This window comes from Mesoplodon mirus (assembly GCF_964341445.2).
Source record: "Mesoplodon mirus genome assembly, chromosome: 2".
In the NCBI taxonomy this organism is placed as follows: domain Eukaryota; kingdom Metazoa; phylum Chordata; class Mammalia; order Artiodactyla; family Ziphiidae; genus Mesoplodon; species Mesoplodon mirus.
The window spans coordinates 118,496,589-118,523,618 of NC_138977.1; the positions used below are offsets into that span (position 1 = coordinate 118,496,589).

A 27,030-nucleotide genomic window follows, 5' to 3' on the forward strand; every position below is an offset into this window, starting at 1 on the left:
CGCGCCCCCCTCGCCGCCCTCCACCAAGGAAGGCCAAGGGAGTGACTCTAGGCGGGCGCTGGGAGGAGCCTCTGGAGCATCCTCCCAGCAGCCGCCTCTGAGCATCATGGGAAAATCCTTCCTCCCTCGGACATGGCGTCCACCTGCCCGGCGGCAGCAGCCGGCTCCGGCGCCGCGGTTCGCGGGTGCGGGCAGAAGAGCAGTTGGAGCTTCGGTCGTGGGGCGGAAGGAGCTGGAGGGGGCGGCGGCGGCGGCAGCGGCGGCGGCGGCGGCGGCGTCGTCGGTGACGCCGCGCGAGGGCCCGAGTGTTAAAGCTGAGGGCGTCCGGGCGGCGGACGGCTGGCAGCGGGCCGCGCGGCGCGCGCCGGCCCCGGGACGCAGGCATGGCGTCCCGGGTGCTGCAGCTGCTTCGGCAGGGCGTGTGGGCCGCGCTTACCGGGGGCTGGTACCACGACCCGGATCAGAGCAAGTTCACTAACAGCTGCCACCTCTACCTGTGGCTGTTTTTGCTGCTGCTGCCCCTGGCTCTGCACCTGGTGAGTGGCGGCGTTCAAGCCCTGGGGAAACCTCCGAGTCTGCCTCGGGAAAGGATTGGCAGTGATTCCCTAAGAGGAGGGATGGGGAAGGTCTTCAGGAATTTGGGAGAGAGAAAGTAAAGGGAAAGGAGAAGGGGCTCTCCGGCAGGAAAAAGAAGTAGGAAGGACTTTGGGGGCTCTGGGACTCATTAATAGTTGATGCCAGGGCTTTCCTGGTGGCGCAGTGGTTGAGAGTCCGCCTGCCGATGCAGGGGACACGGGTTCGTGCCCCGGTCCGGGAAGATCCCACATGCCGCGGAGCGGCTGGGCCCGTGAGCCATGGCCGCTGAGCCTGCGCGTCCGGAGCCTGTGCTCCGCAACGGGAGAGGCCGCAACAGTGAGAGGCCCACGTACCGCAAAAAAAAAAAAAAAGAATTGATGCCAGCTGTTCCGATGAGTCAGACTCTGCGTCTCGCTGTGGAAGGTTGAACCTGTTTTGTATGTGAACAGTCCCAGGCCCCTCGGCTGGGTACCTTGTGGTAATGTTTGGTAGAAGCTGCTGTGCATGATAGCCAAAAGGCAAAAATGAAATGTTAAAAGCAAACCTGTTTCCGTTGTTGATCTTTTACCCCCTTTCCTCCTTTCTTGTTTTGCTTTGGGAAGGCAGTTACTCAATTTGCAATTTCCACATCACTGTGTAAAGAAATCTGTAGAAAAATGTAATGATGGATAAATCTAATGTAATTTATTTGACCCTTAGTGAGGTTACACAGTTGAGTGCTTGCTGAGCAGCTACACAGATGACCTTCTTAGGTAAACAAACCTTATTGAAACAATGTTTAACCTTATTTGAGAAGCTCTACAAGCAGGGTGCTCCATGTCATATTAAATGTTAAGAATCTAATTTTGATATGTCTATTGAAGGTCTTTATTCCTAAAACGTAATTTGATCATGTTCTCCACAGCAAAAATCTTCAGTGAGTTTGCATGGCTGACAGAATCCCAGTTTGACATTAGAAGTTGTCTGTGATTTGGATCCCATGTATTGTTTTTCTGGTAGTTTAGCCACAGGATCAGAATTCTGGCTCTGAAGTCAGGCTGCCTGCGTTAAATTTTGGGTTCACCTCTTACCAGTTCTCTGACCTTGGGCAAGTTACTTTGACCTTATCTTATTTTTTAAATGTTCTTACCTGTGAAATGAGAAAAACACTAGAACCAGATGTGAAGTGTTGTTTTGGGGATTAAATAAGCACCTAAAGCTATCCATCTTTCTGGCTTGACCTGGGATTGGACTCAGACCTGGTGTAAATTTCCATCTTGGTACTTATTAGCTGTTTGACCTGATAGTTGACCTATCTAAATCTTCCTTTTGTCATCCTGAAAATAGATGTGATAATGACCATTTCATGGGAAAAATAAGTAAATTTCATGTAAAAAGCACTTCATACAGTGGCTAATCCATAGAGACCCTTTAATAAATGGTTTCTTTTTAATAAATGTTAAGTTTCCTCTTCTTCTGGGACCTTGTTCATCCTGTTTCCTTAGCCTATAGGGCCCAGTGTTTTCTCTTTGTCTAGAGGGGCAGTGCAGCAGAGAGTTGAGGAACACAAGCTTGGGTTCAGTCCTGGTTCTTCTGCTTACTGGTTGTGTGAGCTCAAGCAAGCTTGAGCTTTCTGGCGTGTAAAGCAGGGCTAAGGGTACCTGCCTTATAGGGTGCATAGGAGGATTGAATGAATTAATGAATAGAGAACTGAATGAATTAATGAACAGTTGATTGAATGAATGCATGAAAGTACTTCTCAGTACTGACTTTATTTTTCCCCATCATTCACTTGCCAAAATCGAAAGCCCACTGGAAAGGCCATCTCTGTCTAGGCTTCCCTGATCCCACTTATCTAGAATTAATCTCTCTTCTCTCTTGCCCTAATACCATTCTGTTTCTCATGTCAGTACTATGGCACGTTTTGAATTCTGTACTTCGTTGTTGGAACATGTATTTATCTCTGCTCCTGGGTCGTGAGCTTTTTGATTTTTTGAGGATGGTTTTTGATTTTGTTGATTCATCTTGGTTTTCCTTGTTGTACCTAGCAAAGTGCCCTGCATTTAGCTCACAATGATCTCACACATAATAAACTGGTAGAAATAAAATCAACCTGCCTGTCTTTCTCTTCCAACCAGCATTAGGTTGTCTACCTCACAACATATTTTGAGTATTTCCTGATAATGATCTAATCCCACTCCTCAGCAACAACCCCAGTAACTTTTAATGTATATCCCTGCAGATGTTTTTTTATGAGTACGGGCTCATTTTTACATAACTCCTTTTAAGATTTGATGTACACGTATGCTCGGAACCCTTAATTTCTGCCTAATTATGCTTCATTGAGTAGCTTGATTTCTACTTTATATTTGTAAATAGGAAATTGTCCTTAGTTAAGTTCCTCTTTAATGATATTTCAAAATAATTTTTGGCTAAATCTCAAGAGTTTAGAAAGCAAAAAACTGATACCTTAAATACTTTAGTGCTTACATCAAAACAGTTATACTAAAATTTCTATATTTTTATGCCAGTGTGCTTTTAACGATTACAGAGCATTTATTTAACGATTTATGTGAGTGCATTTATTACATGGCTGCTTTTTAATATATAGCCTATCTTATTAAAAAAAATGCAGGTAGTCCTTTTCTTGCTCTGGTCTTCCGGTCTCTGAAAATAACCTTAGAAATAAAAGACCCTTCTTCCCCAATGCAGGGTTCTGTTCTCTGGGTTTTGATGCCTAAATATATTTTTCTGCACTTCAGTGCTGCCTGTGATTTTTAACATCTTTCTCAGTTTGTTCCACTTATGAGAACTTGGTCCAAAAAGATCCCTGGCTGCTTGCTGAAGTTCTGTTATTTAAGGGGCCCTGAACTTTTCTGGGTTTTGCACAATTTGATTAAACATGTTTAATCAAGGCAGTTCCACTGCAGGGAGAATCTACCCTTTTATTTAATGGGGACCTTGAATATGTAAATTAAAATTTTATTATTAATTATTGAGGCAAACTGATCTCTAAGCCCCCGCATTTACTTAGGTCTGGTTGGAAAATAAGTTATTTATTAGCATTTATAAGCTATATATTTTCGAGAAATGCTCAAAAGTACGTACCTAAAAACATTAGGTCTATTTAGATAATTTGGAAAGAGTTTTACTTTGTTTTATTATCAGTCTACTTTAAAAAAATTTATTTATTTACTTGGTTGCGCTGGGTCTTAGTTGCAGCAGGCGGGCTGCTTAGTTGTGGCAGGCGGGCCTCTTAGTTGTGGCTCACTGGCTTCTTAGCTGCAGCATGCATGTGAGATCTAGTTCCCGGACCAGGGATCGAACGTGGCCCCCCCTGCATTGGGAGCGCAGAGTCTTAACCACTGTACCACCAGGGAAGTCCCATATCAGCCTACTTTTAATTTGGATCAACTGAAAGATGCATTTGTCATTAGAGATGTTTTAACCTTTCATTTATTACACATGTTCATGTACTTATTATTTTGAGACAACCAACAGAGATTCATGTAGAGCTTTAGGACAGGAGCATCCCGGGCATGATTCTGACCCTTAAGAAGTTGTGACAGCACCAGGCTAGTGTCAAAAGATGTCCCTGCTCTACTGCCTATCAATTGTGTGATCTTGTGCAAGTATCTTCACTTCTCTGGGCCTCAGTTTTCTCATCTGCAAAATGGGGATAGTGAGCTTCGCTTTATAGATTTAAGCAACTGAGATCCAGAGGGAGTGGGTTATTTGCTCAAGGCCATCTAAGTAAGAGTAGTGATATTCAGAATTTTAGCTGAGGTCCTGGCGTCTCCAGGTCTGTGGCCTTGTCAGAGCACTGCGCTGCTGACCTGCTGTGCACGAGGGCATCTGAACTCCCTGAAACAGTGACCCCTCATCAAGGGAAGTTCTGATCATCCTGGTGGTAGTAAGGTCAACCTGAGTAGTGGAAAAAATGGGGTGGAGCCTTCACATTCTTCAAGACCCCGTGCGGGGCAACGTTATATATGATTTTCACACGGAAAACCTGTCCTTTATTTTATGGCTGTAGCTTTTTGTTTCCTCTCATTTTCTTGTGTGTTAGCCAGACTTGCTGTGTTTCCAGTTCAGCTTTTTAATTTAGCCTTGGAGACTTTTTTGATAAGAACCACATCATTTCTAATTGCTATAATTATAATGAAATGGGATTACCTGTCATGGGGCCGCGTAGCGCCAGATATACAGTGGGTGCTCTGCACGCACTAGCTGTCATTGTCACACCTAGTTGGTGACTCTTTATCACCGTCTGTGGCCACTCACCATTTGGGTACGTGAATATTTTTCTTTAGGTCTTGTATGTCTTTGGCCACCCCTTTTTTCACTCCTATTTCTAATATAGAAGATGAGTTTATGTGAATTATGGAAAGGTGGTCTGTCCAAAACCCTTTCCAAAAAGGTGGTCTGTCCAAACCTTTTCCTGGCTCAGGACCTGGGGACTGGAGTTCAGCCACCATTTGACCCTGTCAGCTGGAGGCCTTTGTGCAGGATGCAACCTGCATAACCTGACACAGCAGGCCTGGCTGGTCTGTTTGATTGTTGTTACTTTGTTGGACTGCTTGGTACATTGCTGGTCCCAAAAGCGTATCTCTCACCCTGGTCAGTCCTAGCACTCATATTCAGCTTCTTCCTAAGAAAGGCTTTTTCTGCTGTTGAATCTCATGGTCTATACTTTGTCTCCTTTGATTCCTAGAAGCTTATTGTCTGGTCCTTCTACTTGTGGGGACCTTATTTATTCCCACATTGAGATGCATGATGCTCCCCACTTTCCCATAATCCACTTGAATGTCTGAATTTCCTTCCTCCTTCCCTCATCTGTCTGAAACAGAGTGGGGTCGAAGTGCAAGGGCTGCAGCTTAGGGATGCTTGAAGGCATTCTTCCCTGGGCTGTGGGCTTCCAGACTCAGGCTGAATGCCATCCCATGCGGTTGTCTTAAAATTTTTACTGCTGCAGTTGGTTGTTTGGACTGTGTGTATGAAGGGCTTGGCTCCATGGGACTTTGCTTTTCTGGTGAAGGCACTTTCACCAGGGATATCCCCCTCCCTAGGGCATCCTAGGGCAGTCGTCTTCATTCTTTTCAATATGGCCTTTCTTGAGTGATGTTGCCACCCTCCTGCAAAATTCCTTCTGCTTCTCCTCATCTTCTGCCATTTAGACACATGGTTGTCTGCCAGCCAGTTGTGTTTTGTGTCTGTGACAAAAGAACCGGTACCTGCCTTGTTCTAGGATGTCGGCCTCCGCAGCACTCTCCAAAAAGAGTACCCTTTCCCCCTTTCCTTTCCGTTCTCGTATTGCAAGTTCATGACTAATTTTCTGGTGGTTAAATTTATGTCTCTGACCTCACTGGCACTTCCCTTAATTTCTCCCAGTTAGTGACTAGTTTTATTTGGATGCTGCTCTCCTTAGATATACTGTTATTTTTCCAATTGTAATGTCTAATACTTTATTTAATAGGCTTGGTGTGATTTATTTATTTACTTAAATTTTTTTTAAAAATTGAAATATAGTTGTTTCATGTTTTGGCTGTTGTGAACAGTGCTGCTGTGAACATAGGGGTGCATGTATCTTTTTCAATTATAGTTTTGTCTGGGTATATTCCCAGGAGTGGGATTGCTGGATGGTATGATTTATTTTATATGGAAGGTGATACTTATCAGATGATTATTGTTTTCTAATTTTAACCATTTGGTCTCTCAGATGATTCCTTTTACAAGCCACCCAACTTTACTCCCAGTTTAGCTACTCTAATCTCTTTTCAACGTCCCATGAAAGTAAAAAATGGACTAGCTCTTAATGGTATTCAGATTTTTACCTTTTCTTCTGATGGATTTTCCCCTTTAACATCATCATTATTATTCATTATTATTATTACTACAGGTAATAATAACAGCCAACACTCACTGAGCACAGATAGACTGGCACTGTTAAAAGAGCTTGGCATGAACTAAAGCATATCTTCCTCACAGTAACCCAGAGAGGCACTGTCATTATTCCCATTTTACAGTTGATGAAACTGGCATGGAGAGGTTGGGTAAGAAGCTTCAGGATCCATGGCTAGTCGTGACCTAACCAGAATTAGAGGCCAAGCAGTTGGAGCTGGTACCCCCTTGGCCATTCCATATTGAATACAGGTAATTTCACAATAGGACCATCTATTTTCTGCACATGGGCATGAAGAGATCCAGAAACTGAACAGGTGCAAAGAAGTATGTAGGAAAAGTTAACTTTCCTCCCACACTTGTCTCTAGTACCTCATTCAAGAGGCAACCTCCACACACAGTCTCGTGTGTTCTTCCAGTGATATTTTATACACATGTGAATGGAGGTGTGATGTGGAGCTGCTAGGTTTAATCCCAAAGCAGCCTTCTTTGTCATCCACTGTCCCTTTCAATTTGCTCTGTAGAGGAGTTCTTTCTCTACTCTTAGATAAAAATGTGTAAGCCCCAGGACTTCAGGTCACAGGTAATACAAAGTCTTCTAGTTGTTTTAAGTAACAAAGCACAGACTTGATTGGGATTTCAGAATGTCTGTTTCCATATGGTGATCCAAGCAGGAAGGGGTATGAGGATGGCATGGTCTTTTTTCACTCTTTTCCCTCACACACTGGCTAATGTTCTGATGCCTTTGGCCTTGAAGAACAGGAAAGTGCTTTGTTGACAGGCACGGTGGTAAGCTGGCTCCCGGCTCTTGAAGCATGGCTCACGTTCCCAGCTGACTCCCTCTGGTGAGGTCCTTCCACGTGTCCTGCAGAGACCCTGTTCTCTTTTCCAGGGCTCTCCCACCCACAGTGTCTTGGAGGAGGGCTGCTGCCTCTCTATCCCACCTGGTTGCTTATTCCTTTCATAGTTCCTTGGCATGTGGTGGTCCACCCCAGCTTTCCTCTGCTCCAGCACGCTTTTGGACCTCTAAAGCGAACTCCTGGGATGTTTGTGCACACGGTCCATGCAAACACTCACATATTCTGTCCCCGAACAGACTCTGGGAGAACAGGTCAACCCCAACATAGCAACTTCTCCTTCATCCCTCCATCCGAGCAGCTAGCCAGCCAGTCTCTCATCTTTTAGCTCTTCTGGGAAGAACCAGACATCAGACTCCCTGCCCAAATTGTCGGGGACCCCTAATAAGTCTTTGAGTGGCCCCACTGAAGCCTTCCTCTTGACTATGGGGGAGAGAGACACAGGGCTCACTGAACACCATGGTCCCCTCCAACAGTTTTCACAGGTCCTCTCATTCTGGATTCTTATTACATCCTCGCTTTTGGTGAGGGATTTTAGGGTCATCTCACTCGTTGTCATAACCCATGTAGAAGTTTCTGGATGTGGTTTGTCCCAGAAGTTGCACTGAAATCTAATATCTATCCTACATTGGCTCTTTGGTCAACACTTTCAGTTGACTATTTTGTTGTATATGTATGCAACCATGTATCTGTACATATCCTTGTTTTTTCCACTTTACCTTTTCTACTTTTTCTTGGAGAGCATTACATAAAGGTCTTCTTCATTATTTATTTATTTATTAAAAAATTTTATTTATTTGTTTATTTATTTTTGGCTGTGTTGGGTCTTCGTTTCTGCGTGAGGGCTTTCTCTAGTTGCGGCGAGCGGGGGCCACTCTTCATCGCGGTGCACGGGCCTCTCACTGTCGCGGCCTCTCCTGTTGCAGAGCACAGGCTCCAGACGCGCAGGCTCAGTAGTTGTGGTGCACGGGCCTAGTTGCTCCGTGGCATGTGGGATCTTCCCAGACCAGTGCTCGAACCCGTGTCCCCTGCATTGGCAGGCAGATTCTCAACCACTGCGCCACCAGGGAAGCCCCTTCTTCATTATTTTTAAGGTCAGCATGGTATTCCACTTTGTGAGTAAAGGGTGATTTATTTGACCTGTCTCCTTGAAGAATAAGTTTTTCAGATGATTTTAAACCTAATGCTAATATTTGGCTATTTGAATTGTTTCATTCAGTATTTGAACACATATATATCAGTCAGGATATGCTGATTTGTGCTGATATAACAAATAGCCTCAGAATCTCCTTGGTTTTACCAAGTTTATTTATTTTTTATTCATATTATGTGTCCAACATGGTTAGTGGGGAAGGGGAGGATGGTTAGCAGGGGGTCCTGCTCATCACAGGCATGTAGGTATCTAGGCTGATAGAACCCCCAGTTCTGGCTCATGGGCCCAGCCGCTCCACGGCATGTGGGATCTTCCCGGACCGGGGCACGAGCCCATGTCCCCTGCATCAGCAGGCGGACTCTCAACCACCGCGCCACCAGGGAAGCCCCCCAATTTTTATTTTTGAAAAATTTCTAGTCTACAGAGAAGTTGCAAATATAACACAATGAATACCGTATACTCTTCACTTCGATTCACCAGTTCTTAATGTTTTGCCACATTTGCCACGTCACTCTCTTATATATTTATATATTTAAAATTTTGCTGAATCCTTTGAGAATAAATTGCAAACATCAAGACACTTTTCCCCTAGAAACTTCATCAGGTGTCTCTTAAGGAGAAGGACGTTCTCCCACATAATCATCGCACTCAAAAAATGAACATTGATGTAATGCTATTGTCTAATACATAGTTCTCATGCAGATTTCCCCAGTTATGCTAATGATGTCCAGCGTAGCTGAGCTTTTTGTTTTGTTTTTCTGGATCTAAGATTCAATCGAGGATCATGCACTGCTTTTAGTTGTCATGTCTCTGAATTGTCCTTTATTCTAGAACACGTTCTTCAAGTTTTTTTTTTCTTTTGTGGCAATAAAAGTTGTTTTGCAGAATGTCCCACAATTTGGATTTTTTTATTGTATCCTTGAGATTAGGTGTCTGATTATGCATTTTTTGGCATGAATACTACCTGAGTGATGTGTCTTTGTCCTGTATCACATCAGAGGCACCCAATGTCATTCCCCCTTTGGTGGTGCCAATAAGTTTGGTCATTGGTCAAGGTGGTGTTGGCCAGATTTCTCTGTTGTAAAGGTACCTCATTTCCTCTTGTATTTAACAAATAATCTGGGAGGGGAAACCTGGAGACTGTACATGTTATTGTATTCCACCAAAATTTTTACTCATGGTTGTACCAAAAATTGATGATGCTTACCTAAAATAATTACCAAAATGATGGCTGAAAAATGGTGATTTTCTATTTATTCATAGGTATTCTTCTGTGAAGAAAAGCTGTCCTTTTCCCCCTGCCTTGTAGTTTTGTTGTGTTTGTTAGTGTGGTCTCATAGATTCTTTTTTTTTTTTATTCAGTGGATATTATTCATTCCTATCATCATTCTTTTTTTTTTAATTTAAATATTTAATTTATGTCCAAACCAGATTTTTAAAAATAGAAGTATAGTTGATTTACAATTTTATTTTAGTTTCAGGTGTACAGTGTAGTGATTCAGTATTTTTACAGATTATATTCCATTAAAAGTTACTACAAAATAATGGCTGTAATTCCCTATGCCGTACAATATATCCTTGTTGCTTATCTATTTTACACATAGTTGTTTGTATCTCTTAATCCCCTACCCTTAACTTGCCCCTTCCCTTCCCTCTCCCTACTGGTAGCCACTAGTTTGTTCTCTATGTCTGTGAGTTTGTTTCTGCTTTGCTATATACATTCGTTTTATTTTTCAGATTCCACATAAAATGATATACAGTATTTGTCTTTCTTTGTCTGACTTATTTCACTAAGCGTAGTACACTTTAGGTCCATCTACCTTATTGCAAATGGCAGAATTTCATTTTTTTATGGCTAATATTCCATTATACACACACACACACACCCCACATCTTCTTTATTCATTTATCCGTTGATGGACATTTAGATTGCTTCTGTATCTTGGCTATTGTAAACAGTGCTGCTATGAACATTAGACTGCATATATCTTTTCAAGTTGTTTTTTTCAGATATATACCCAGGAATTGAATTGCTGGATCATATGGTAGTTCTATTTTTAGTTTTTTGAGGAACCTTCATACTGTTTTCCATAGTGGATGCATGAATTTACATTTTCACCAACAGTGTACAACAGTTCCCTTTTCTCCACATCCTCTCCAGCATTTGTTATTTGTGGACTTTTTGATGATGGTCATTCTGACAGGTAATCTCTTTATGGTTTTAATTTGTGTTTCTCTAATAAGTAGCAATGACGAGCATCTTTTCATGTGCCTGTTGGCCATCTGTATATCTTCTTTGGAAAAGTGTCTATTTAGGTCTTCTGCCCATTTTTTGATTGGATTGTTTGTTTGTTTGTTTTTTGATATTGAATTGTATGAGCTGTTTGTATATTTTGGATATTAACCCCTTGTCAGTCACATTGTTTTCAAATATTTTCTCCCATCCTGTAGGTTGTCTTTTTGTTTTGACGGTGGTTTCTTTTGCTGTGCAGAAGCCTTTAAGTTTAATTTCATCCCATTTGTTTATTTTTGCTTTTATTTCTTTTGCCTTAGGAGACAGATCCAAAAAATATTGCCACAATTTATGTCAAAGAGTGGTCTGCATATATTTTCTTCCAGGAATTTTATGGTTTCAGGTCTACACTTAGGTTTTTAATCCACTTTGAGTTTTTTGTTTGTTTGTTTTGTTTTTTTTGTTTTTGTTTCATTATTTTTTGGCTGCACCATGTGGCTGGTGGGATCTCAGTTCCCCTGCCAGGGATTGAACTGGGCCACATCAGTGAAAGCCCGGAATCCTAACCACTAGCCCACCAGGGAACTCCCCATTTGGGGTTTATTTTCACATACGGTGTGAGGAAATGTTCTAATCTCATTCTTAGAACATTTAGCTGTCCAGTTTTCTCAGCAGAAGAGACTGTCTTTTCTCCATTATGTATTCTTTCTTTTTTTGTCATAGTTCAAGTGTGTAGGTTTACTTCTGGGCTCTCTATTCTGTTCCATCGATCTATGTGTCTGTTTTTGTGCCAGTACCATGCTGTTTTGATTACTGCAGCTTTGTAGTATAGTCTAAAGCCAGGGAGTGTGATACCTCCAGCTTTGCTCTTTTTTCTCAACATTGCTTTGGCAATTTGGGGTTTTCATGGTTCCATATGAATTTTAGGATTATCTGTTGTAGTTCTGTGAAAAATGTCATGGGTATTTTGATAAGAATTGCATGAAATCTGTTGATTGCTTTGGGTAGTATGGACATTTTCATAATATGGATTCTTCCAATCCAAGAACACAGAATATCTTTCCATTTCTTTTTATCATTTTCAAATTCCTTCATCAATATTTTATAGTTTCAAGGGTCTAGGTCTTTCACCTCCTTGGTTAAGCTTATTCTTAGATATTTTATTCTTTTTGATGTGATTGTAAAGGGGATTGTTTCCTTAATTTCTCTTTGTGATAGTTCATTATTAGTGTATAGAAGAGCAACAGATTTCTGTACATTCATCTTGTATCCTGTAACTCTCCCCAGTCTTTTTGATATTAAGTTTACCCAAAATTTGGCAAGTGGTACCTTTTTCCAGCAGTTTTTGAGTCCTTTGGATATGTCCTCATCAGCTTTTGAGTACTTTCTTGCTTTCTAGCCCAACAAATTAGTCCATACTTAACTTATACATTTTCTACCCCAGCCCTGGAAAAACCAGTCATTACTCTGAGGAGCCCTGATCCTTTTGGTGGGAAATGGCATTTGGAATCCAAGATTTGGGGAAGCTATAGTTATATTTATTGCTTTGGGGTTGTCTTTGCTTCTAGGCCCTTTCAGTAGACAGAGCTAGGGGAGCATATCTACCTATCTATCTAGCAGTCATCTACTGAGAGTTGTTCTGAAACCTTTATAATCTGATCCAAGTTAAAGGATTCTTCTTTTCCTTCACCTGCTCCACATTCGTATCTCCTTTTTTCCCACAGTGAGAACTCTGGTTGCCAACAATATCATTTTTTCAATCCTAAAATATACACAGGAATTACTGCTCCCATACCTCTACCAAAAGAAAATCTTTTGGTTAAGTTCAAGATTGTTTTGTGTTTTTGTTATTATTATTTTAAGAATATAGCACTAATGTGCTGTGAGAGTATTGTTTTCTAAAGTTACTTGGATTAATTATTTTAAAAAATTTTAATTGAGACATAATTGACATATAACATCACATTAGTTATGGTTTATGATGTAATGATTCAATATTTGTATAGGATTAATTCCTTTTTATTTTTATTTTTTTATTTTTTATTTTTTTTGCTGTACGCGGGCCTCTCACTGCTGTGGCCTCTCCCGTTGCGGAGCACAGGCTCCGGACGCACAGGCCCAGCGGCCATGGCTCACGGGCCCAGCCGCTCCGCGGCATATGGGATCCTCCCAGACCGGGGCACGAACCCGTATCCCCTGCATCGGCAGGCGGACTCTCAACCACTGCGCCACCAGGGAGGCCCGATTAATTCCTTTTTAAAAAATACTTATTTTATTTATTGATTATTTGTTTTATTTATTTATTTTGGCTGTGCCGGGCCTTAATTGCAGGATCTTCGTTGCGGCATGTGGACTTCTTAGTTGTGGCATGCGGGATCTTTAGTTGCAGCATGAGGACTTCTTAGTTGTGGCATGCAAACTCTTAGTTGTGGCATGCATACGGGTTCCAGTTCCCTGACCAAGGATCCAACCTGGGTCCTCTGCATTGGGAGTGCAGAGTCTTACCCACTGGACCGTCAGGGAAGTCCCTAGGAATAATTCTTTATATTTAATTTTTGATTTGTCTTTGTTGTTATGCTATCCATTTGCTATATGGTTAGGTTCATCTGTGGGTGTTTAATTTTAGTTTTTTTTTCCCTCCATCTTTATTTATTTAATAATTTTGGGAGGTATAAAACAGGTTAAAAAACACATTAAAAAGATATGCCAGTTTACTTTGTCAAAAAATGTCTCTGGCTGCTGGGCGGAAAGTAGATTTGAGAAAGAGCAGGATAGAAGTGGGAGATTCAGAGGCTGTTTTGTCGGTCCAGCCCAGAGATGATGTTGGCAGTAAAGATGGAGAAATGTGGATCTAGTTTGATAATATTTAGTGATATGTTCATATTTGGGGTGGAGAAGTAAGGATGAAATCAAGGGTTATGCCCAGTTACCTGGTTTGAGCAGCAAGTGTTTGGGGTACCATTGACTGAGGTGGGAAAGGGTATGTAGGAGAGGACAGTTGGTGACAAAGGATGTGAAACTAAATACCTAATTTTAGACATGTTAGCTTGGAGTTTCCTTTTAGATGTGAAAGTGGAGATGTTGACTAGGTAGTTGGATATAGGTGTGGGGAGCTTAGATAAGCAGTCTAAGCCAGAGATATGGATTGGAAAATCATCAATATAGAGATTCCATTGACTTCCAAGGGACTGAGTGAGAACGTGTAGGAAGAGAGAAGAGGGCTGAGGCCCCAGGAGCTCTAGACTCAGACGTAAGGCAAAGAGGAGGTGTGAGTGAGGCAGGGACAAAGCTAGGAGAGTGTGGCCTCTTAGAAGCAGAAAGAGGTGAGCATTTCAAGAAGTGAGCAACTGTGTTGAGGGCTGCTGAGAAAATTGGATTAAATTGTTGTCTTTAGAGACGTTGACAAGAACATTTTCAGTGGAGTGTTGGGGAGTAACAGCCAGATTGCTGTGGGTTTAAGAGGCAATGGGAGGGCCTCCCTGGTGGCGCAGCGGTTGAGAGTCCGCCTGCCGATGCAGGGGACACAGGTTCGTGCCCCGGTCTGGGAAGATCCCACATGCTGCGGAGCGGCTGGGCCCGTGAGCCATGGCCGCTGAGCCTGCGCATCTGGAGCCTGTGCTCCGCAACGGGAGAGGCCACAACAGTGAGAGGCCCGTGTACCGCAAAAAAAAAATAAATAAATAAAAAATTAAAAAAAGAGACAATGGGAGGTGAAGGAATGAAGACAGGTTGTAAAGACAGTTATTTCATGCAGGGAGTGAGAAATAGTACAAATCCAATATCTGAAGAGAGATGTGGAGTCAAGGGAGGCTTATCCTTCCGCGAAGTTTGGAAGAATCTTGAGGTTGGGGATGTGATTTGAATTCCCCCTTGGTCCCTGGTGTGATGCTTCGTACACAGTGGATAATCAAATCACTCTTGCCATTAATGAAATCTAACTCATACGGGGATACACAATTTTGGTAGAGTATATAACAGTCTGTGGTCAGGCCCATTTCAATATACTCACCACAGTGTGGTGGCCTGGATCCAGATCATTAAAAATGGAGCTTGAAAACCACGGTGTTACTCTTAGTGTTGAATTGCCTTAAAGTTCAAATTTTGCTGTTATTTCCAAGATAACCTTTGTTTCATTACTTAGATAGCAATTATCTTTTTCTTTGTGGTATTTATTTAATAAATACAACTTTTTTCCCTACCATGGGAAACTTGGATTTAAAATGAAAAGACCATTGGCTCAAATAAAAATGATTTTACCTCATTCATTGATATTGGCTGATCTTAAATATAGAAAACAAATGTAGAAGTTTTGGGACTGTGAGGGACCTTAGGAACTTTCTATATTGGATTATGTGTATGTTTTAGTTCCTTTCTCCAAATCTTTATCATCTCAAAAGAAAATCAAGAGAGCTAACACTTATTTCCCATTGGTTTTCCTTATCTTTTGATAATTTATTCTTCCTTTCAAGACTACAACTCGATACCTAATAATCAGGGAAGAATAAAAATCCCAGAAAATAAGAAACATCCCTGGGAATCCCTGAAACAAATATTTTACCAAGAAAACAATTGTCTGGCTTATTTCATAATAATTTTTTTCTTATTATGTATTAACATTTCTGACTGTCTAGGCAAGCAATAAAAACATTTGCTCTGTAGCTCTTTATCCACCTCAAAACACCATATCTGAATTTATTGTTCCATGGTATTTATTGATGAATGATACGTAGATAATGATGATGATGATGATGACGTTGATGGTGATGGTGATAAATGACACCAGCATTTGGGTGCTTATTAGGTACCAGAAAATGTATTAGTACAATAATTAATTAATCCTGTTAGGAACTATATTCCTGTTTCACAGAAGAAACGGACATTTATGAAGGCTAAATAACTTCCCTAAGGTTGCAAAATTGTTAAACTGAGAAAAATTTACAACATATAGACACGCATTACTATCATAAATGTTTATTTATTCACCAAGATTTTTGAGCATCTATTTGCTGGATACCAGGCTAGGTATTGAGAGTATAATGGAGAACAAGACAGACCCGGTTCCTGTCTTCATGGAACCGACCATCTTTACATGGCTCTTGTGAATAAGTAAGAATCAATAAGAAAACTATAAACACCGTGAAAAGTGACATAAATAGACAATTGACACAGAGGTATATACACACATACATATATATATCAAATATACACATGAATGATTATTTTACTAACAGTCCAAGAAGTACATATTAAAATAATGTGATTTTGGCTTATCTAGGTTACAAAGATTTGAAAGGTAGTACCTAATGAGCTTTAAATAAATAACCATTCTCAAAAATTCAGAGGGATATATGTACAAGATGAGTCACTATTTGTTATAGCAAAAGACTAGAAACAGGTATTGACTGATAGAGAACGAGTTAATGCATTATGTATGATGCATCCACATCTCAGAGTACTGTAGTTGTGAAAAAGGGAGTGGGAAAGTAGACTGCTACAGAGTGATCTCCAGGATCTATTATTAAGTAGAAAAAAAGCAGAAGCTAAAATGAGACTAAAAATGAGGAAGGAAATAAGAAGCATGTATCTAGTTGCATTTTCTTTTCAAGAAGACACGATAAAAGGATAAATTAAAAAAAGAAACTAATCGAAAAGTAAAGGAAATGGAAAGACTGAGGGATGGCAACAAAGCTGGAAACAAGGAATGAATCTTTTTTTTTTTTAACAACTTTATTGGCGTATAATTACTTTACCGTGTTGTGTTAGTTTCTGCTGTATAACAGAGTGAATCAGCTATATGTATACATATATCCCCATATCCCCTCCCTTTTGCGTCTCCCTCCCACCCTCCCTATCCCACCCCTCTAGGTGGTCACAAAGCACTGAGCTGATCTCCCTGTGCTATGCAGCCGCTTCCCACTAACTATCTGTTTTACATTTGGTAGTGTATATATGTCCATGCCACTCTCTCGCTTTGTCCCAGCTTACCCTTCCCCCTCCCGGTGTCCTCAAGTCCATTCTCTACGTCTTTGTCTTTATTCCTGTCCTGCCCCTAGGTTCATTAGAACCATTTTTTTTAGATTCCATATATATGTGTTAGCATACAGTATTTGTTTTTCTCTTTCTGACTTACTTCACTCTGTATGACAGACTCTAGGTCCATCCACCTCACTATAAATAACTCAATTTCATTTCTTTTATGGCTGAGTAATATTCCATTGTATATATGTGCCACATCTTCTTTATCCATTCATCTGTCGATGGACGCTTAGGTTCCTTCCATGTCCTGGCTATTGTAAATAGAGCTGCAATGAACATTGTGGTACATGTCTCTTTTTGGATTATAGTTTTCTCAGGGTATATGCCCAGTAGTGGGATTGCTGGGTCGTATGGTAGTTCTATTTTTAGTTTTTTAAGGAACCTCCATACTGTTCTCCATAGTGGCTGTATTGATTTACATTCCCACCAACAGTGCAAGAGGGTTCCCTTTTCTCCACACCCTCTCCAGCATTTATTGTTTGTAGACTTTTTGATAATGGCCACAAGGAATGAATCTTGTTTGATAGTTAGGTGGCATACTCAAACAAAAAAGATTTCAAATGACTTTAAACACAGAGTTTCTAGGCCTACTGGGATATAACCTAAAGATGAAAAACACCACAAAAAAATCTTAAATTGTGTTTGGTTGGTTACCTTATTGTCATCAATAAGATTTTATATTATTTTTTTGAAATTATTATATATAGATAGATAAAGACAATAAGAAATTATGTTAATATTTTCAGGAATCAAGATTTCAGCAATAAGAGAAAACAGGTACAAATCAAGTCACAGAAGTTATTTAGAACCTTGTAATCTTCCATTTGAATTGGAAATACCCATCTGAAATCATGATTTATTTTTTCTAAAAAAAAATGCATTTTTTTTTAGCTGTGTCTGTTTAACCACCTGGAAGCAATGATAACTCAATAAGGATGTGCAAATCTCACACACTCAGATTCTGGTCTCTATTTAAAAAAAATTTATTTATTTATCTGGCTGTGCTGGGTCTTAGTTGTGGCAGGTGGGATCTTCGTTGCCATGTGTGGGATCTTTTTTTTTTTTTTTTTTTTTAGTTGCTGCAGCTGGGGTCTTTTTTAGTTGTGGCATGCGGGATCTAGTTCCCTGATCAGGGATCGAACGTGGGCCCCCTGCATTGGGAGCACACAGTCAGCTGCTGGATCACCAGGGAAGTCCCAGATTTTGGTCTCTAAACACCATTTCCTTCTAAAAGGAAGTAGGGCTCTTTGGAGAAGTGGCCCATTCCAGGTCTGGGCCAGAAAATGTACAAGAGGAGCCTAAGGTCAGAGAAGCTGTTGCAGAATACAAGGACCATGTTGAAAGGCTTTGGGGGGTAAACTTGTAGATGCTGGCCCAAGATGGGTCAGTTTGAGCACCCATGAAGTTATAGCATAATGCTGTGCATTTAGCAGTGGAGTGTGTCCTATAGGAAGACAAGACATTAATGCTGTCACGTGGAAGCTGTACTGGATGCGAAAGGGCTCAGCTCTCCCACCTGGAGTAGCTGGTATGTCAGCAGCAAGACTTGCCCCCAGGCCTGCAACCAGTCTATGGTTAGCCCCAGGATGGGGTGGAAGGGAGGGCCTCAGTGTCTCCAACTGTGAGGAACTGGAGAAGGAGCGTTGACACCAAGATAGAGACATATCCTACTCATATCCCTTGGTTATCAGAAAATCTTCCCTTCTTAGCAATCTCCACTCCCTTTGCGCAGAAGTACACCCCCTATTCCCACCAGCAGGCCCAATTCCTTAAGCCCTTTCCTTGCTCTGACTCATGAGATTGGGGCCCATGGTCCGCGTTTCCCTCATCCGGTGCGTCTCTTGGTGCTGGTCTCCTGACGTGACATCACTGCTGCAGGATGCTCTCTCTCTCACAAGCCCCAAATTTGTCATCTCAGGAGCACTTACCAAGCAGCCAGTGTGGGAGCCCCGACTCCTCACTGTGAGTCAGCGACTTCACAGTACTTCTCCCTGCACTTGGCTTTGTCAGCTCCTGAGGAAAGCACAGTTTGTCCTTGCCATTGTTTGGGAGCCTTGAAAACGTGTGTGACGGAGGTCAGGGCTCAGCAAAATTGCTGAAGCCGGGAAAGGTCATGATGCTGACTGTGGATCAGGGACTGTGGGATGTACAAGAGTAGACTCAGCCCTTGCATTCAAGAAGTTTATCTAAAAAATAGTACACATTAACTTATTTACAAAGCAGAAAAAGACTCACAGACATAGAAAACAAACTTTCGGTTACAAAAGGGGAAAGGCTGGGGAGGGATAAATTAGGAGTATGGGATTAACATATAAACGCTACTATATATAAAATAGATAAACACACAGGAAACTCCACTTCACTGTACAGTAGAAACTAACACAACATTGTAAAACAACTATACCCCAATTAAAAAAAAAAGAAACTAATTTATAATAAAAAAAATAGATAAACAACAAGGACCTACTGTAGAGCACAGGGAACTATTCAATATCTTGTAATAACCTATAATGGAAAAGAATCTGAAAAATTAAATATACGTATATAATTTTGCTGTACACCTATAAATAACACAATATTGTAAATCAACTATACTTCAATTAAAAAAAGCTCAAAAACGAAAAAAAAAGGGTTATAATTACCATTAAGGAGAGTTCATAAAAGTGAGAGAACCTTCTATGAGTAGCACAAATCACAGCTGATTTGGGAATCAGAGCTTACCACACAGTATTCACTAAACCATTTACCCACCAACTGATCAATGAAGAATGGTAAACATAACCTGTGATGTTGCAAAGAAAGGTGTATCTTGGCTTTTCTCCTCATGTCCTTGTCATTCATTGCTTCTTTTTTTTATCTTAAATTTTTTTTATTGTGGTAAAATACACATAAAATTAACTATGTAACCATTTTTAAGAGTACAGTTCAGTGTTATTAAATACATTCATAATACTGTGCAACCATCACTACCATCCATGTCCATAGCACTTTTTCATCTTGCAAGACTGAAATTCTATACCTATTAAAGTCAATTATCTTTTAAAGAGATTTAAACAATTTAAAAATCTTATACATTTAAGTAGGTGCCATTTCTGGTATTTTTCACTCCATGTGAGGAACCATTTTTCCATCTGGTTTCATTTTCCTTCTGACTGAAGGACTTCCTCTAACCATTCATTGTTCTTTGTGTTCTTTCCTTGGCTTCTTGCCCCTTTCTCCTTCAGCGTGGGCCTTCTCTTCAAGTGTGTCTCTGCATTTCATCATCTTCTCTTTCCCTTGAGTTAAGCTGGTCTGGTGGCTCTGCCTGTCGCATCTGTGCTGAGGGTAGGTACATGCCCTCCCCCAGATTCCTGCTCCATGTCTGCCATTGTCCATTTTCCTGCACCACAGTCGCTGTCCAGCTTCCCCACGAAGCCCTTCACAACAGCTCCTGCCCCCCGTGAGTCCTCCACCTCTCACTGGCTGGCCTCACGCTCAGTGGGAGTGTCTACTTGAGAGAGCCCTTCCGTTGCCTGTCACTCTGTATGGCTTGTACACCATCTTAATCTCATCTCGACATCTATAGGTAGTTTACTCCTGAGGCCACGTTGGTTTGGGGTTTTGCCCTTGAAAAAGGGGCACAGCAGACCACACTCTGGTTAATCAGCGATCGAGAGTCTGGGGGCTCAGCAGGGCTTTAGCAGAAAAGGTTTAGAACTAATATGAGAAGTGCTGGAGAGGGCTTCCCTGGTGGCGCAGTGGTTGAGAGTCCGCCTGCCGATGCAGGGGACACGGGTTCGTGCCCTGGTCCGGGAAGATCCCACATGCCACGGAGCGGCTGGGCCCGTGAGCCCTGGCCGCTGAGCCTGCGCGTCCGGAGCCTGTGCTCCGCAACGGGAGAGGCCACAACAGTGAGAGGCCCGCGTACTGTAAAAAAAAAAAAATTTACCGTCTTAATCATTTTTGAGTGTATAGTTCAAATAGAGTTAAGTATGTCTTCATCTTGCAAAACTGAAACTCTGTATTCGTTAAGACAACAGCTCCCCATTTCCCCCTACCCTGTGTTCCTGGTAGTCACCATTTTCCTTTCTATGAATTTGACTACTCTAGAAACTTCGTGTAAGTGTAATTACACAGTATTTGTCTTTCTGTGACTGGCTTATTTCACTTAACATTATGTTCTTAAGATATATCTGTGTTGTAGCATGTGTCGAAATTCCCTTCCCTTTTAAGATTGAATAATATTTTATTATACATATATATATATGTCTATCACATTTTGTTTATCCATTCATCCATTGATAGACAGGTTGCTTCCACCTCTTGACTATTGTGAATAATACTGCTGTGAAAATGGGTGTACTCTTGAGGACCCTGCTCTCAATTCTTTTGGATCATATAGTTATTCTATGTTTAATTTTTTGAGGAAGTGCCATATAGTTTTCCATAAATAATAACTTTAAAATAAAAAAATAGCAGCTTACCGTAGGTAGCCTTTCCAAGTCGTCACCTTGTAAGATTACTTACTTACTCCAACAATCCTGCCGTTGATCCTGCTGGTCTCAGATGTTTCTTTTAGCAGGGCCTCTGCAGTTTCTGCTGGTTTGGGAAGCAGAATGTGTAAAGAAAAAGGTTAGTAGTTCAACTCATTTTTGCCTCCCTATTCCTTTTAAAAAGCACTATTACTGGGCTGCCCTGGTAGCACAGTGGTTGAGAGTCCATCTGCCGATGCTGGGGACACGGGTTCGTGTCCCGGTCCAGGAGGATCCCACGTGCCGTGGAGTGGCTGGGCCCGTGAGCCATGGCCGCTGAGCCTGCGCGTCCGGAGCCTGTGGTCCGCAACAGGAGAGGCCACAGCAGTGAGAGGCCCACATACCGCAAAAAAAAAAAAAGCACTATTACTGACTGATTTTAATCTTTTGCTCAAAAATTTTGAAGATTTTGAAGACTATTGCTTAAAAATTAAAACATGTAACATAATTCATTAAATTTAAATATTAATTAAAACTCATTTTAAATTTTGTGACACTAAACATTTTTTATATCATTTGGGGATTTTTCATACCTCTTTTTTTTTGGCCTTGCCACACGGCTTGTGGGATCTAAGTTCCCTGACCAGGGATCGAACCGGCACCCTTGGCAGTGAAAGCGTGGAGTCCTAACCACTGGACGGCCAGGAAATTCCCTATTATTTAGGGCTTTTTTAAAATATAAATTTATTTTATTTATTTATTTTTGGCTGCATTGGGTCTTCATTGCTGTGTGAGGGCTTTCTCTAGTTGTGGCAAGCGGGGTCTACTCTTCGTTGTGGTGCGCGGGCTTCTCATTGCGGTGGCTTTTCTTGCTGCAGAGCACGGGCTCTAGGCGCGCTGGCCTTAGTAGTTGTGGCACGTGGGCTCAGTAGCTGTGGCTTGTGGGCTGTAGAGCACAAGCTCAGTAGTTGTGGCACATGGGCTTAGTTGCTCTGCGGCATGTGGGATCTTCCCGGACCAGCGCTCGAACCTGTGTCGCCTGCATTGGCAGGTGGATTCTTAACCACTGTGCCACCAGGGAAGCCCCTATTATTTAGGTTTTGAAGGCATCTAAAAGCACAAGGAGTCAGGGGACTTGCTGATAATGAATTCGACCTCCCAGGAGTAAGTTGATGGCTTTGCCAAGACAGAAGTATTTCTAAAATTCCTTATGAAAAATGAATATGTAAGTTTAGATTTATATATCAACTATAGCAATGATCAGGTATAGTTTATATTATGTAAACATTCACATTAGGGGAGCCTCATTTTAAATTCTAAATAACATTTTCTTCTATTAGGAAACACATGACATTATATTCAATGTTAGTCAAGCCCAGTATCAGTACAAATTTATGGCTGAGCTTACCATTGTGTTGAGGTTGACATCACTTTGCCTTTAATGAGCTTACTGACTGATTCATCCTATTCATCTCAGTGTACATTAAAGACGTTACTAAAATGTTAACTCTTACCAGGGCCATCTGAAATCAAAAGGACAACATGAATCTAGATTTCTTGACTATGCTAAGCATTCATTGACTAAGCTATGCACTGAATATTCTTTATGAGAAGAGAAGAGAAAAGAAGAGAGGAGAGGAGAGAAAAAGGAATTAGACAATTGTAGGTGCCAGCCTCTGAAGTTGTTTTCAAAGCATTTAAGGCCCACGAAGATTCTCATTTTAATGACCCTGCCTTAAATCTACCTCTCCAACCTTTGGCTATTTTTCCATCTTATTGTTCCCTGTAGCACTACCTTGATAATCCAAACATTTGCCTGCCACTTTTCTATCCAGTATTTCCCTCATGAAAGTTACACACAAAACAAGAGGTCCAGGAGCTCAAAGAAATGAGAACAGATGTAATAAGAAACAGACAGCGGAGTCAGAGGAAGCCAAATAGCAGGCCTGAGAGAAAGCATTGTATTCTCCTTTTTGTCCATCTTACTTTGCAAGTGCAGGTAGAGCTGTGTTTTGGGGATGAGTCATATTTCTAGATTCCACCCACCTCATCATTTTTAAACGTGATGTATTTGCAAGGCTGGCCTACTTCTAAGGGGGCACTGCATTGAGGGCTGCCTCTCATATTCTGTCTGGCAGTTTCATACATGTTAGCATGTATTCTCACATGTCTGGCTCTGGGGGCTCTTGACCTGTATTCTCAGGACCCAAACTTCTGCTAAGCTTATTCCAGTTCTCAACATATAGCTGGAAGATCTAGATTTTCTGAGAAAATATTAAATTTGCTTAGTTTTTAGCAAAATATTTATTTATTTGGCTACGTCGGGTCTTAGTTGCGGCACGCGGGATCTTCGTTGTGGCAGGCAGGCTTCTCTCTAGTTGCGGCATGTGGGCTTAGTTGTCCTGCGGCATGTGGGATCTTAGTTCCCTGCCTAGGGATTGAACCCACGTCCCCTGAATTGGAAGGCAGACTCTTTTTTTTTTTTTTTTTCCTTTTGCGGTATGTGGGCCTCTCACTGTTGTGGCCTCTCCCGTTGCGGAGCACAGGCTCCGGATGCGCAGGCCCAGCGGCCGTGGCTCACGGGCCCAGCCGCTCCGCGGCATATGGGATCCTCCCAGACCGGGGCACGAACCCGTATCCCCTGCATCGGCAGGCGGACTCTCAACCACTGCGCCACCAGGGAGGCCCGGAAGGCAGACTCTTAACCACTGGACCACCAGGGAAGTCCCTGCTTAATTCTTTTAATAAAGGAAATTCATAAAATATTTAATGGACTGTTAATCCAGGATCTGAAAACCTATAAATCCCTTCAAATATATAAATGCAGAGAAATGACTGTAATTCTCTATCTTATGGCCTGTTTTCTGGTATACAGACCTGTTCCCAAGCCCCCAAGGAATTACAGTTTACTTAGATAGGAATCAAGGGTCCTACTTGAATGAAGTTGTTGGGACTAATGCCTTGACACAGATAAAATATTCAACACTTAGCTGTTGTGTGAATGAATGGAGCATGGGTGACTGGGTGGATAAAACTCACGTCTCTTAATTTGACAAAATGGGTGAACAAAACGGGATCTCTCTCATCTCTGAAGCAGCTAAGACAACTCAAATTGCTCCATCTGCACCCTGTGTTTTTGGAATAACTTAGGATCTTCTAATAGTCACAGATCTGATCAGGCTTCCAGAAATGTGAACCAGGAAGTTGCAAAGCCTGTGTCTGGCCCAGATGGCACGAAAGCCCATGTTAGGCAGTTCCCCAGGGCCAGAGGGAATACTCTGCATACAGCAGCAGCATGTCAGTACTGCTAGAAGGGTGTGTAGATGTCCAAATCCAGCGTGAGTCTTATGTTTGGCAGATGCAAAAACATTTTCCAATTTACTTGAAGCTTAAGCTTTAGCAGGAAAACCCATTTTCCTTTAACCACATTGATGTAATAGTTCTAAATTCTTCTGGGCAGCGTGTTTTCATGGAACATTTTCTTTGTACTTCTAGGTGTCTTATTATGTTTTTTTTAAAATCAATATTCTAATGTGCAGTACAGCTATATGCATTTTAGAATAAATGTTGAAAAGAAAGATTTCACTGGTTTTCAAAGAGAAATATTTTTACATTTTCTGATTAAACTTCCCCATAACAACTCTTGAATTTTATTTTTTACTGAAGTATAGTTGACTTACTATCTTATTATGTTTTTGTAGGGATAGCCTTAGAGATAGCTGAGGGGTGTGTGTGTGTGTGTGTGTGTGCGTGTGTGTGTGTCTCATGGGTGAGTTGCTTTCTTATAGTTAATTTTTTGTACTTTTACTTTTCCAACACCATTTAAGCTGTCACTTCTTACGTCTTGTTACATTTTTGTGCTTACTTCTATTCATTCCTCATTCCCCCCTTCTAATTTCTGCTCTGGGCTGGGAAGCCAAATTTGTTAGGCTTATTATGTGCCACATAAATGAATTATGCGTAGGTCAAGATCACAGAGCTTCTCAGTGGAGGCTTGAGTGGCTCCCCTTCCAGTCAAGTGCATAAACATTATGCATAGACTTGGTGGCCCAATGAATAGCACCTCCCTTTTCTGAGTCACTTCAGGGAGACACAGAGTCAAGCAGATGGAGTTCAAATATCACCTTTATAGCAAATGAAGCTGATATATGCAAATGGACTTGCTAATTGTGAACCCCAGAGTTACAGAGGTTCACCTACTCAGTCAGGTGAAGTACCTTTATGAAATACACATGAATAAAGATTGAACCCCCATCGCAAAGTGTCCTTAGGTCTGCATACTGAAATCCTCAAAAGTGGTTTATTCTCACGGGACACCAGCCTTATTTATAGGTAGTCCTCACTCAGCCAGATGATTGGTCTCTCCAGGCTACTCAAGAGATGGAAAGGCCCGTCAGCCTGCAGTTCAAAACCAGAGTGGCATAAAACAGTGCAGCCACTAGAGAAATGTGGCTATGACTGTTCCTCAAAAAATTAAACATAGAATTGCCACATAATCCAGCAATTTCACCTTTGGGTATATACCTCAAACGATTGAAAGCAGGGTCTCGAAGAGATATTTACACATCCGTGTTCATGGCAGCATTATTCACAATAGCCAAAGGGGGGGAAAACCCAAATGTCCATCAACAGATGAATGTCTGTACAAAATGGGGTATGTACATATAATGGAATGTTATTCAGCCTTATAAAGGAAGGAAATTCTGACACATGCTACAACATGGATGGACCTTGAAGACATCAAGTTAAGTGAAATAAACCAGTTACAGAGGGATAGATACTATATGCTTCCACTTACATGAGGTCCCTAGAAAAGTCAAATTCATAGAGACAGAGAGTGGAATGGTGGTTGCCCAGAGCAGAGGGTTGGAGGGAATGCAGAGTTAGTGTTTAGTGAGCAGGAAGTTTCAGTTTGGGAAGGTGTAAAAATTCTGTGGATGTATGTTGGTGATGATTGCATACCAATATGAATGGACTTAATGCCACTGAACTGTACACTTTGAAATGGTTAAGGTGGTAAATTTTATGGTATATGTATTTTGCCACACTAAAAGAGTTTTGTGAAAGAAAGAATGATGACAGAGAGAGCCAGAGCTTTCATAGGAGCTCAAGAAACAGAGTTGCATGGGTTGCATGGGGAGAACTGTGAACTGTGCAGGTGTCCACACAGGCAGGTGCTTCTAGGAGATGCCAAATCCCGAGAAATCCAGTTTTTCGAGAAATATAAATGACCATATTTGTAATGCCTAGTTGGTAACAGGTTATTTTTCATGAAATTTTGTCCGAAAGTTTGGTCAAATGAATGATTATACTACTAGTTATCTTAATAATGGGTCAGAAAACAACATATAGCTCATCTTTGGCCAAGAATATAATTCTGAAAAAGGTTGCCTCCTATAGTCAATAAGGATGTGTTAAAATGATAAGTTCATGGAAACAAGAAAAAATTGTGATTTACCTTAGAACAAGTAAACCTCTATTCAAGATCTGAATATACCTTATATCAGGGGGAAAAATCTGGGATCGAAATTAAATACAAATTTAAAACTGCTCATTCATGACAGATTTCTCCTAAACCCTCTTCCTTTCCTTGCATGCATACTTATAGGAGAGAAAATTCTAGAAGCTGGAGATCTTTTGTTGACTGAGCATAATGAGGTCAGCAGAAAAATGGCCTTGATAGTAATTTTCAGTGATGTTCCTGGGAATGTAGAATTGGGGAAATATGAGCAGAGCTCTAATTATATGGCATAAAAAAGGGGACATTTAGAGGATGCTAGCTTCCATTTGGAGGGTCTACTGAAGGGAGAGGTTTTTAAAGGAATCATGAGAGCAGAGAATTTG

The 27,030-nt window shown here is 41.3% G+C and overlaps 1 protein-coding gene across 5 annotated transcripts in view; it reads left to right on the top strand.

The window, feature by feature from the left end:
* The first annotated feature begins 365 nt into the window (after nucleotides 1-365).
* The window catches only part of PCNX2 (pecanex 2), a 295,243-nt gene continuing 268,578 nt past the window's right edge, over nucleotides 366-27,030 (top strand). For all 5 annotated transcript variants that reach the window (XM_082645600.1, XM_082645603.1, XM_082645599.1 and 2 more), the window contains exon 1: nucleotides 366-536. In XM_082645600.1, the coding sequence (XP_082501726.1) occupies nucleotides 384-536 (153 nt within the window). In that variant the 5' untranslated portion in view covers nucleotides 366-383. The remainder of the gene's footprint in view (nucleotides 537-27,030) is intronic.